General features: G+C 36.9%; 1 protein-coding gene across 3 annotated transcripts; it reads right to left on the bottom strand.

Annotated features, from left to right (window-relative positions):
• Positions 1–5,425: 5,425 nt before the first annotated feature.
• Positions 5,426–13,308, bottom strand: LOC143877951 (sm-like protein LSM1B). 3 transcript variants are annotated; one of them, XM_077380297.1, is made up of 6 exons: positions 13,210–13,308; positions 12,685–12,866; positions 6,679–6,747; positions 6,477–6,592; positions 6,320–6,382; positions 5,426–6,141 (listed from the first exon to the last, which is right to left on the bottom strand). In XM_077380297.1, exons 2-6 carry the CDS (start codon positions 12,743–12,745, stop codon positions 6,064–6,066), a joined length of 387 nt encoding a protein of 128 aa, XP_077236412.1. In that variant the 5' UTR covers positions 12,746–12,866; positions 13,210–13,308; the 3' UTR covers positions 5,426–6,063. The 3 variants fall into 3 exon arrangements, with proteins under 3 accessions (XP_077236412.1, XP_077236411.1, XP_077236413.1); XM_077380296.1 differs by having other exon boundaries at positions 5,426–5,735; positions 6,028–6,141; positions 12,685–13,297; XM_077380298.1 differs by having other exon boundaries at positions 12,685–12,799; positions 13,210–13,288.
• Between the last annotated feature and the right edge of the window lie 11 nt (positions 13,309–13,319).

The following is a 13,319-nucleotide window of genomic DNA, read 5'->3' as shown; positions in this document are numbered from 1 at the left end:
GATGCTACATGCGTCATGTACAGAGAGACAGTGGTGTTTAAAGTGTAATTTTCTTTATAGCTATCGAATAGCTTATACAAGTAAATTTCTGGATAGCTTATACATGTATGTTCTTTCTTTTATAGCTATTAAATACATGACATTTTTAAGCTCTACCTCTATCTTGATCTCACAAAATTTAGTCATAAAAGCAGAAATTTTTTTGTATGAACATGGGTGCAGTGACTAATGTGAGCGGTACCGTATAGTGCTCCGGACTTTGAGCACTCTAGTTTAGTATGCTGGGGAAGTAACTCTCTTGTATTAAAGAGTTGGGCAACCGGGACAGGTGTTATCTAAATTCAGAGTTTTTATACGGTGTCCAAAGGTAGTTGCAGTATGATTTAAAATATATGTAGTGGGGCTCACATGGTTGGATGATCCAAACCACTCATTTATTTGACCCACTTAGATATGCAGTGCCCAGAAAGTTTCTACATGGAATATCCTAACCCTCGAACAAAAGAATGGTTAGGATGATCCAACCATGTGGGCCCACTGCTCTTTTTAAAAAATACCGTCCAAGTAGCTACGGACACCATATAGTAGTATCTCCCAAATTAATATCTAGTGTAAACTCTTTTCTACAAGATCTCAAAATGAGGAGGCTTTTAGATCAAGGGGCTAAGATCATCCGATCAAGATGGGAGTAACTAAACTAGATTACATACTTATGTTGCCCATGCATTAATTGGGACAACTGTTGTCCCCATAAAAATTGGTAATAGTAAATGTCAGTATAGGCTGTCATTTAGAATTAACAAGTATTATAAAAATAGGTAAGATCTGGTCAATATACAGATATATTGATGAAAGTGTGCCTAAAACCTAAAATCACGGCCACTTGAGGATCAAAGAAAGTCCACTAACAACTATGACTTTTGGCCCCTCAATGTAGATTCTTGATAGAGTTTGAGTGATGATCAGTTCCACCCCATCACTACCGTCACCGCTATAGTCGCACCAGCCTGATGAAACAAACAATGATTTTGAAACGAGAAGAGATAGAAGAATAAGTTTTCTTTTTTATTAGGTAAAAAAACCAAAGCACTTATATTTTGAGCAAAAGATAACTATATTATTAGAGATAATAGATTACAAGTGCACGTCAATAGGCAAAGATTGCCCAAACATACAAGGAATCCTGCAAGGCCCCTAATTTGGCCAAGGCACTTCTAGGAATATGGACAAAAGAAATAAATCCATCTTCATACAATGTAGAAATTTCATCCAAAAACCTAGCTAATCTCCAAGGACCTACACTCTTACCTTGAACCCAACAAATAACATCAGATGAATCCCTTTCCACCTCTATTTTACCTTCCATTTGTTCCCTAAATATGCGCATGCCCAGTTGGATAGCCTGAACCTCGGCCTCCGTGGAATCTGTTGCACCAATCGAACCTGAAAACACAAGAAGGATGACACCATTGTTATCTCAAAACATGCTCCCCAATTCCTGCTTTGCCGAGGTTGCCAAGGGAGCGACCATCAACATGGAGTTAAATAGTATTGGGGTAAGGAGCTTTCCACAAAGCTGATTTCTTCTTTGTGACGGTGCCTGATGAGAATGTCTTCCCATTCGTAATAATGCACTCAACACAGAGTAACCCCAAAAATCTTGATGACGACTAGCCCACATGGGCATATTGTATTTGATCTTCCAAGCTAGAAGGTAGAAGGAAGAACATTTATCCTAAAAAATTCGAGCATTTTGTCAAGCCAAATCTCCCAAATAAAATTGAAACGGACATGGCCCCAACGAATCTTTCCCATTGAGCCTAAACCCCAACAAACTTATTTTGACTCTTCAAACCGTACATACATCCTACAGCTATATGACTTTTTGCAGGATTTAATATGTATATATCAGTCTATTCACTCTTCTAGATAAAAAATTTCTGCGCAAATGCCTACAAAATGATCTCTCACTCCACATAATTTGATAAGTTCTACTGGGGAGAAAGTATATATCGAAATAAATAATAACACCACTCTCAGTTTTGACAATGGCACTCTTCCCTTTATTAAAAAGTTTCTATTTATGAATGTTGACAGCTAACCAGAGAGGAGTAAAATGAACATTGCAATCCTTACACTACATATAGAGCGAGAATCATGGGTTACTCTCTCTCTCTACAAAAACAGTGTAATTATCTTTAACTTCTACTAATTTTAATTTTAAATTAATAATAAGATTTATATTAATTTTCTTCATATGAACTTTTATCTTTGTTTTGTTCATTCCTTGGAATAATCTCGGAGTCGACAACTCATTATGGTTAACCTGGACCAGTCATTATGGTTAACCTGAACCACAACCGATATGATTATGGTTAACTTGGATAGATCTTATCATAAATTGAAACTCTCTCTAAATAAATTTTGAAGAGGCTTGGCTCCAAGGAGATTGGAGGAAAAACATTTTTGATGAAAAAAAAATACTCAGGAAATTTATTTCTTTCTTCAATTTACAGAGAAACAATATAACTACTGTTAATTTAGAGTGTATTCATCATAAATTTAAAGTCCCTCTATATAAAAACTGAATAGGGTTGGTTGGTTAAATTTTTTTTGGGATCAAATTTGATTTTTTTCGATATGGCCATGTTTGGATTGCAGGTAAAAAAACATTTTTCATGAAAAAAAATCTCAGTAAAATTATTTTACAAATAATTTTCCTTTCCACAGTTTTCCTGAATTTTCCTGCAATCCGAACAGCATGTTCTATGATTTTCCTTGGTCACATTATGCTTCATTGGATAAGAGATGAACAAGGATACTTGTTGATTTTTCTTCCACCCTTTAACCTAAATTCCCTTTGTGTCCTTATTTAGAATTGTCCGATTTTGATTCGACATTAGAATACTAACTGTTAGTGCTTTGATTCCCTTTGTGTTTACGACATTAGAATACTAATTGTTAGTGCTTTGAGTCTCATTCTCTGCAAAATTTTGGTATCTCAGTCTTGATTGACTTTTTTTGGGTTTTCAATGCTCATGTGACCACTAATGAAATTTATGACCATCCTGCCAGCTTCAATTACGGCCTTGATAATGTTGGACACTCTTGATTCAGTCGTGGCCTTTGTATTGATTGGACTCGGTTCTCACAAGTGATGAGTTCAAAGGAAAACCTACAGGGGAAACAAATTCTGTATAGCATCAAGATTAAGCTTTGGTGGAATGAATCAATTTCTGATGTTGGGGTTGCGAGTAGGTGAGATGCAGATAACTGCTTCGATTAAGTCATGGCCTTTGGATTGGTTGGACTCCAACAACTGATAAGTTGGGTCGCAAGTAGGTGAGATACAGCTAACAACTGGTACATGTTTCTTCATGTAATTCTCATCTTCAATGTCTTTCAATCAATACTTGATGTTGCCCGTGAAGTGCCTTACATTGGATCTCACTATTAGCTGATTCATTGCTTTGCTTGGGTTGTTTATACCTTATGCTACAAAAAAGTAGAAAAATATGTATGGGTTCTCACTATTTACATCATAAATTTTGAATTAGTGACCATTTGTTTGCATTCAAATTCCACCAATTTGGGGTGGAGTAACCAACTTGGGTTCGAGTAGCCAATTGGATTCGAGTAGCCAGTTTGGGTTCTACTTACTTATTTTTGGGTTAGATAAGCCATAGACCAGTCCCTCTTTGATCTATTTTTTCAAACAAGCTTACAACTTGTAGTTATTTTAAGAATCGTAGTAATCTGATCCACGTTTTCCAACAAATTATGACTCAGTTCTCGTCAAAGCAGTATCTTGATGGATACTTAGTACAAACTCCTACATTGACATTTTTTTCTTAGAGATTGTAAGACTTTAAATTTTTGATTCATAATTTTTTCCCAATTAGTTGATAGTTATAAAAGCGAAAGTTTTTAATACAGCATATCCAATTTGAATTGCTGAATTTACACTATAATTAATTAAAAAAACATTTTTTCTGCCCAAAAAATTCAATCTTGATTCTATTCATATTGAAAAAGAGGAAATGTTTTGCAAGAATATAGAAACAAAGTTTTTGGACTGAAATTATCATTTTTTTAGATTGCTCAAAGTGTATTTTGAGGCCAATTTTCCGTCAAAAGTGAGGAATATATGGTTCAAATCATATGTTCTGCAGGATATATTGGGCAAACCATAATATATAGTTCAAACTGTGTCAGCCATATATATATATATATATATATGAGGAGAAGGACTGTACGCTCGACCGTACCTAAAGTTAGGTACGGTAGAGTGCCAAATCACATGGGTCCCCCATTTTTGATGGGCATCTAAACCATTCATTTGCAATGCCCCATCATAGATAGGGTGCATACCAAAAATCAGCACCATTGAATCATCCTAACCCCTCCAAAACTGGAGGCCAAAATGGGCAAATTTGTGGACAAACACTGTCTGTCCACTTTGGCCTCCACAAATGGATGGGTTAGGATGATCCTATGGAGCTGATTTTTGGTATGCACCCTATCTATGATGGGGCCTTGCAAATGAATGGTTTAGATGCTCACCAAAAATGTGGGACCCATGTGATTTGGCACTCTACCGTACCTAACTTTAGGTACGGTCGAGCGTACAATCTTATTCCTCATATATATATATATATATATATATATATGTGTGTGTGTGTGTGTGTGTGTGTGTGTGTGAAACTGTGTCAGCAAAATCTATGAAAGGAGCTTTTAAGCATATATAAACTTCATTGTTTTAATAACATATGTAGTTTCGACAATAATTTCATTAGAATACAGATTTATACATCCTTTTGATACATGTTTTTTTGGGGTTGCAACCAGGGGCAGAGCCAGGAATTTTCACTTGGTGGGGGGGCACTAATTAACACTAGCCTGCATTGGTCATGGAGGGCCATGACCACTAAACTAACTAAGCATGCATGCACAGCCATACACTTTCAAAGAGATTTTGCAATTAATTGGGGGGGCCATCGCCCCCCTCATGCTATATGTGTGCCTTCGCCCCTGGTTGCAATTACACTTATGTGGCTAATGCTCTCTTCATCATTTATGTGGCTTCTTAGGCTTTTTCTATATCATAAATTGCAAAAATTGTGTGAGCTTAAAGATTATGACTAAGCTCATATGCAATCGGAATAGTTCGTTAAGACGTTGCACGTGCCTTTTTACTAGTTATTATAACAAGGGAGAGTGGATATCATTTTTTCTCGCAGAAAGACATCTACCAAAATCAATCGTTTTAAATAGTCCCTTTGTGGCTGTTGACAGCTAATTAGAGAGGAGTACAATGAACGATGCAATTATTATAACAGGGGAGAGTGGATATCATTTTCCTTGCAGAAAGATATCTACCAAAATCAATCGTTTTAAATAGTCCAGCAAGAAACTAATAAGACAGTAAATATGAATTCAGGCTCCATTCATCAAAAGCTCAATCACAGCCCTACCCAATTTCCGCAGAAAAAAGGCAAAAACAAAAGAAGATAGAGAATCAATGTTAAAGGGGATCACAAGTCTCCAGAATACCCGTCATTCTCATCTGTATCTGAAACCCACCTCCTCCACCCATGCCTACAAAATCTGTCATCGGTGGAAAAAGATAACACAGTAACAAAAGGAAAAAGCTGAAGCAAACCCAGAATTCTATCCTCCAATATACCTTGCAAATTAATCGTTTACTGGACAAAAGCCCTCCATCAACATCCCCCCTGTCACCCACACATCATGAAAGAGAAACCCTTCAACCAAAGGAAAATCAGAAAGAGTAGCATCCATTGGAAACCATCATACCCCACAAAAAAATAAAATAAAAAACATCCTACAACCAGTCTTAAATTAACTCTCCTCAAAGAAACTGTTAAGAGGCATTCTTGGGGGATGAATGATTATTCCATGGAGCCCACTTCCGAGTACAGAAGAACAGAAAGAAAAATCGACCCTTTTTGTGTCTCCCTGACACTAACCGCGATAATATTTGCGGACGACATGGCATGAACTTACCAAAATTAAAGGTGCCTCCATGTGGACATAACTTTATCAATCCAAATCAAGAAACTCCATTCTCTTTCTCATAGAGCCTTTCAGATCTGTGGCATCTCTTTCTGCTTTCTGGGCCTGTAAAGATAAGCAGGCAAGAATGTCATTGCAGAAAATGTTTCGATCTAGGCACCAAAGTCGATAAAAAGTTCAAGAATCTGGAAGCATATAACCTTCAACAAGATACAGAGGCAAAAGAACAACATTACAGAAACATGTGTTACAGGCATAAAGAGACACTTGCAATAGTGCTTACCCTTTTAATCTCTGCAGCTGAAACGCGAGTCATATGTGCAGGAAGCTCCTCCTTTTCCAGGTCCTAATGATTATCATCCACAGTCAAGAAACTGATTGTCAAAAGAATACACAAGCTATAATAGCGTAAAAGTAAATTAAAGGCAACATAAAACTACCAGCTCCCCAATCAGGACGACATTCTCCCCACGAATTACATATAGGCCCAAGGGTATATCACAATAAAGATCCCCAACGATGACTCGCTCACAAGCACCTTCAAGAACAGCATTTGCTGTGAACAGGAAAACCAAGTTTCATGACGACAAATCTAATCCAATATAGCTTAAGAAATGATGAAGATAAAAAACTTGCAGGTACCAAATTGATCAAAGGAACGGAGGATCCCCATGAGCTTTCGCCCATCGCGTAGCAAAACTAGAAGTTTCTCTGTCAAATGAACAAATTATTACTTAAATTGGTCATAATTACTGCAATGTCATAGCAGATATTATTAGCTAAAAAGGTCTTGGATGCTTGAGACATTTATCACATACTATAGTCGCATAGCATGCAATATAAAGAAGTATATGCACAATTTTGAAAATGACACATCATGTTTCAGTACGCTGTTCTGGGTTTGAGTGCATAAGCCAAGTCATTAAAGTTCACATGTGCTACAGTTCAAAATATAAAAAAAAAATAATAAAATAATAATAATAATAATAATAATAATTTAAAGTTTAGACATGCAATTCACTCGCAAAATTAAAGAGAGTCCACTAGTAGTCGATAGCATTCGCAGGGGGTCTAACATCGAACCCTGCTCCCACATATGATCCAATGGTCAAATACAATCCCCCAAAGCACAACAAGACAATCAAAAGTCATGAATCGAAGAGAAGCAGCATATGGATGCCAAATGGATTGGAAAGGATTAGTTCACATGAGGAAGGGACTCAGCAGCCAAAAACAAACTCCAACACCAATCCAAATAATAAACCAAAGTACAAGATGCTGTATCTATTGTCCTCCCTATAATGTAAGCTGCTCTATCAGGCTTTCTGTAGCCATCTGAAGAAAGTATTGGAACATCCAGGAAGAGCAACATATAGAGGATGGATTTCAATACCGAACAAAATTTGGAGAAAAATTGACCGGAGTAGTGTTGCATAGATTCTTCTAATAGTATCAGTACGCCCTTATGACCACATGTTGAGTAATGGTGCAACTCGGGTTGATTTTTAGGAATTCGGGTTGAGCTTTTACCTTGAAAATCGGATCGGGTTCGGGTTGATTCCAATTCATTTTTTACCAAAAGTTCAGCCCGACCCAACCCAAGTTGCATACCTAATGTTGAGTTCCAGAACCTCAGCCAATTTGAGCAAATATAGCATTGATTTCTCTCTAAACTACTTTTTTTCTGAATTTCACCTAATTTAGAGTTTCACTATCTTAAAAGAAATTAGAAAGCTATTAGATTGAAAATATGGACAGAAACTACTTTTTCTCGGAACTGCACATAATTTAGAGTATCACTTTTACAAAAGAAATTGGAAATTTTTTTTTTCCTTTTTTGAACGGTAAAAGAAATTGGAAAGCTTTTAAATTAAATTTTTAACATTAACTTTATATAACCCATTCAGTAAATAAACCAGATAGCCTTAGCATTATATAAAAATCTTAAACTGTTTGAAGTTATTTCAATATGAAGTCTTTTTTTTATGACCAATAACAATACTATATTTCATTAAAGAGAGCAAAATATACAAAGATTTCAGACCAAGCGTGATGGTCCCACTCATGTCAATCTCTATTATGTCAATCTTGCAGGAGTAATACTTTTCATTGAATGTCCTAAAGATCCTTTCCTTCCAAAGATGTCACATATCTAACAAATTTGTGTAGAGCCTTGTGACCCTTGCTTATATCCCTGAAGCCGGCATCCCGATTTGTGAGGATAGACCCCATCAAATTGGGGGAAACCCAAGCCATATCGAAAATTTTAGCAATATGATCCATACTTTGAGTGCAATCATTAAATGAATCATAAAATGGTCTAAAGGTTTCTCCCTCCTTACAATATACTATCTCATCTGCAAATCTTATTTTTCAGGGTTTGTTCAAGTGTGGAAATGTGTACGTGTGTCAGATCCTATCAATCGTGCTCATATATGTGCAACAAAACCCCAAATTATTCCAAAAAGAAAAGGATTCAACTTTCTAGCACAATTACAAGTGTAGAGTAAAATGCTTACAAAGCAGAAGAAATCACGAAGGATCTGTTACGCTGAAAGTAGTTACCTTGTAGAGTAGTAGTATGAATAGTCAATAAGGAGGAGACAAACATTCGATTTACCTAGAATTTACCTCGTAGAATAGTGATAAGTAGTGTTTGGTTGCCAAAATCGTAGAATAGTGGGAAGGGGTGTCATTACCAATATATATATATATATATATATATATATATATATATATATATATATATATATATATATAGAGAGAGAGAGAGAGAGAGAGAGAGAGAGAGAGAAAGCATCATTCTCCAAGCCAAATCCTACTTTTTTGAGAAATTTGGCTTGGAAGGTATAAGGAAGGGACATGGATGCCACGTCACCAGACATGCAATAATTACCTATGAAACTTGTTTGGCAGGGAATTTGATGTTACATTGGCAACCAAACAAGAGATTTTGCTGACGTGACGCCCAGACGCAAAACAAAACCCCTAAACTATCCTAGCTTTTGTGCAACCAAACACACGCTAAATTCCTATGACACAAATCTCGGAGAGATTTTGAAAATCTCGCATTTAATGCGTTTTATTTTCTAAACGCCTGTTATAAATGAATTTATCACCAAAGTTTTATCACGATAAATTCGCGGCATTCATATATAGTTTTTACATTTTCTAAAAACCCAATTCGCGTAGAACGAATTCTAGACTCGACTTTGCAAAAACCCTCGACCTTCCTTTATTACCAAAACCCTAGCTGCTTCCGTCTCCTCTTCGTGAAGAGATCTATGGAAGAAGAGATCACTGGGAAGAAGAGGAGGAGGAAGAGGTCGCCGGTTAGTTCCTCCATCGAAAAACCCTCATTCTTTCTTCCTCCATGGGCAGAGCATAATAATAATAATAAGAAGAAGAAGAAGAACAAGAACAAGAACAAGAGGACGAAAAAGATAGGTAGGGTATTTCTTTGCACTGTTTTTTTATTACGAGGTGGCTCTTCTCTCTCTTTTTTAAAAATTTCTTAACTGTTTTGCCACTCCTCCTTTTCAAGAGAGATGCAGCACCTCTCTTGAAAATGAGTATGACAAATTCAAGAGTATGCCAAATTCAGCTATGAGGTGGCTCTTCTGTGTTGATAAACGAGGGGCAGCTAATGGTCTTGCTCACCTTTTTAACTTTAACAAGATATTGTTATAAAATGTTGTGCCAACCCTGTTTTTGACCGGTAGGGTCTTCAATGCTTCATTCATTTGCTTTACTGTATAAATCATATCATTCAAATTTGATCTTATAGTCCTTGATTGCAGTTTTGGACCAGAATCTTCTTGAATTATATAGTGTATGATGCTGTTGGGACTTGAGAGAAATTGTATATTTTATGATCCTGTTGGACTTGAGAATCATACTTCCCATTCAAAAAAATATTTTTTGAATTTAATATTTAATATTTTAAAATAATTTTACCTTTACCTTTTTTTCCTTATATAAACCCGAGAAAAAGAGAAAAATTTAATATATCCCAAGATTTTCCCTTGTTGAGAAATTCCCGAGAACGAGATTTGTAACACAGCTAAATTCCCAAAGACAACCTGAAAGTAATTATTTAACACGTTCTCATTATAGATCCAAAAAAAAAAAAAAAAACGCATTATTCCAAGCTTTTGTACGCCTATATGCGTGTGGTATTATTGCCTAAATGAACTGAGCACCTAGAAGGCACTCCCCCAACTTCAATATTTCCATGACATTCAGCCTCATACAAAAGCCAGCCAAGTAAAGACCTCATATGTCATGACGGTTTCTTTACTGTTGCTATAATTAAAATAAACAGTATTTGATGACACATCAAAAGCTAGTAAGAAGTAACTAATGATGCAAAGGAAGAAAGACGACTGCCCCCATGTTGGTTCACAGAATCACAGTTCATGGTGAGTACTCTCATTTTCTGAAAAATTGTTCATATTGTGAACATTACTCAGAGATTCATAGAAAATTCGGCTGCTAGCTAAATGAAATGATAACAGTTTTTGTTACAGAGAGTTGATGGGGATCCAGACTTAGGAATCCTGAGTGTACCAACGACGGAGGAGACATAGAGACAGCCAGATGACTTCAATTTAGATTTTTTTTTTTAACGGTAGCCAATAATATTACTAAAGAAGGACCGAGGTAGTCCAGTACAAAAGATTCACAATTCAAAAGAGAGCATATCACATAGTAACTACAAATAAAGTCATGGAGGGAGGGAATCAAACAACGCTAGGGCTTCTTTTGAGACTCCTCTAGCAAGGCTATCCGTCACCTTGTTTGCGGAACAGCGAACATGAAGAATGCAATCAACGAGAAATAAGCCACTCAATTGGGCCATCTCATCAAAGAACCTATCGAACTACCAAGGATGAGAATGCGAACCACTGAGCCACCGAATGACATTTAGGGAGTCCCCTTCTATCACCACATTATCCAAGTGATCTCTTACCAATAACTTTAAACCTTGGTGCACCGCCCACACCTCGGCCTCAGATGCATCCACTTCTCCTATGGGACCCACAAAAGCCCAAGGCAACTCCCCAAGGTTGTTTCTAAGAACAACTCCAATACCCGTCAACTCCAGGGTTTCCCAAACAAGAGCCATCAAAGTTCAACTTCAAAAAACCGGGAGCAGGGGGCACCCATTCTTGGATGATTTTTTGCTTATTTTCTGCACTACAACACACTCCTTTCCACCCTTCCCAAAGGTCATAGGCAGATACAAATTTGAAACATGGAAGAGATTTCACCCATGAAATCGTCAGGGCAATTACTATAATAAATAGGAAGGCCGGGCTCTTTGATACCCCATTAAAAGCTCTTGTAGTCCTCTCTTTCCAAAGCACCCAAATAGTAACTAAGAAAGAAACATTATATAAGACGTTTCCTTTCTTTTTCCACGGGACTAGAGACCCAACAGTGAAGGAGATCTACTCAATTTTCGGTTACAATAGTCAAGCAATGGAAGCCAGTTCCCTGTCAAAGAAACTACTCCTGAACCTTGGCTTCCAAACCACACTATCTTCTCTTCTTTCCAAATGATCTTTAACAAAACTAAACTTGAGCACCGCTATCACATAAAAATCCGAAAACATATCTTTTAGAGATCGATCAGGGCACCATTTATCTAACCAGAATCGAATTCTATCCCCTACATAGACTCGAAACCTGCTACCAGCTGTGAATAGGTCACTAAATTTCAATGTGTCTCTCCAAACCGTCACACATGTACTTCTAAATTTATCCTCTGATACCCAATGACCCAGTGAAGCACCACATTTGCCTTCAATAACTCTAACCCAAATATGATGCCTAATGCCCCGGTGAAGCACCATAAATGGGTCTGTGTAGACTGTAGACTATGCTACTTTCTTTCCAAAGTGGTAGACTTATGTTGAACAATTAGCCCTTGACTTTCTCATCAGCTGTTTTCAACAAAGAAGTGGAGGACAAGGTGCAAGCCATGACACCCTTATGAATTGTAGGATTACCAGTTTTGTTACATCAAGGGAACTGCTCGATAAGCTCTCGATTGTAACCTCGCTCAAATAAAAACATTCAACTACTCAGACGTCAATTGACTTGGAATGTGACAGAGCTGACTCAGTTACTTAGCTCGATCTGAGTACTGACTCAAAACTCAAGCTCCAAAAAATTAAATAAAAAGAAGAAAAGGGTGCGAGAGAATCCAATTAAATTCACAAAAAATAAGCAAGGTTCTCACAACCAATTCAAACTGAGAAGCCAAAACGACCAATTTGCCAATTGGGTTTTTTTTAGCACAAGAGCCATTCTCTTTACCTGTGCACTAGCCAATTACCTGAATTGAACAATGAAAACTACGTACAACATAGACATCCACAAAACCCATATGAAATGAATCTTTAGAAGAAAAAAAACAATGGATTTAGAAGTGTGAAAACACCATGAAGTCAATAACATCAACAATTCAAACATAAATCAATTTTGGAGAAGGAAAAAAATAAACTGATATTCTTTCATCTAATACCCGGCACCGTGAGGGTTTAGGGTTTACATGAGGGTTTAGGGTTTACATGCAAGATACAACAGAGAATATGAAAAACTAATGATTCAACCATTGAGAGAGAGAAAGAGAGGGCTTACTATCAAGGTAGCTTGCAAGAGAGGTGGAAAGAAAGATATCTTCAGGGCCTGCCCAAGACATTGATCTATACTTTTTTTCGGTCTCTGAAAAAACGCCGAAAAATCCTCCAAAGCCCTAGCAAATGGCATTGGCAGTTCAATTCTCTACTGAACACTCTACCCAAAGAAAATCTCTCAAAGCCCTATCAAGAAAATAGCCAATTCAAGAAACTAAAAAGTAATAACAAAGCTGATAAAAAACCCCAATTTCACGAACCCTTCTCCGAATAAATCCGATGTCACAAAAACCCTAATTCTGCAAAAAAATCCTTCCAACTAGCAGTTTCTCTACAGATCGAAACTATAAGTCCTGAAAAGAGAAACCCTAGTCGAAAATCAAGATTTCTCTACAGGAAGTTAAGGGTTTCAAGATTAAAAAAGCTCGGATCTAAATAACCTCGGAACTTTTCCAGGAAAAAGAGAAACGAAAGGCGATTTAGGCGAAAAAAGATGGGAGCTTTTTGGTTTTCCGCTAGGGTTTTCTACCTTTTAGATCGGCGTACCCTTTTTTCTCATCTTCCCAATATAGGGAGATAACCCATAGCAGATGGAAAGATGAGATACGGTAGGATTTGAGTGGCTTATTTATATTGGAT

The sequence above is a fragment of the Tasmannia lanceolata genome, unplaced genomic scaffold (genome assembly GCF_043159265.1).
Source record: "Tasmannia lanceolata isolate RefF3 unplaced genomic scaffold, GAP_Taslan_0.1 ptg000005l, whole genome shotgun sequence".
NCBI classification, from domain to species: Eukaryota; Viridiplantae; Streptophyta; class Magnoliopsida; order Canellales; family Winteraceae; genus Tasmannia; species Tasmannia lanceolata.
Note: the sequence above shows the minus strand (reverse complement) of the source record. Positions and strands in the feature narration are given on the sequence as shown.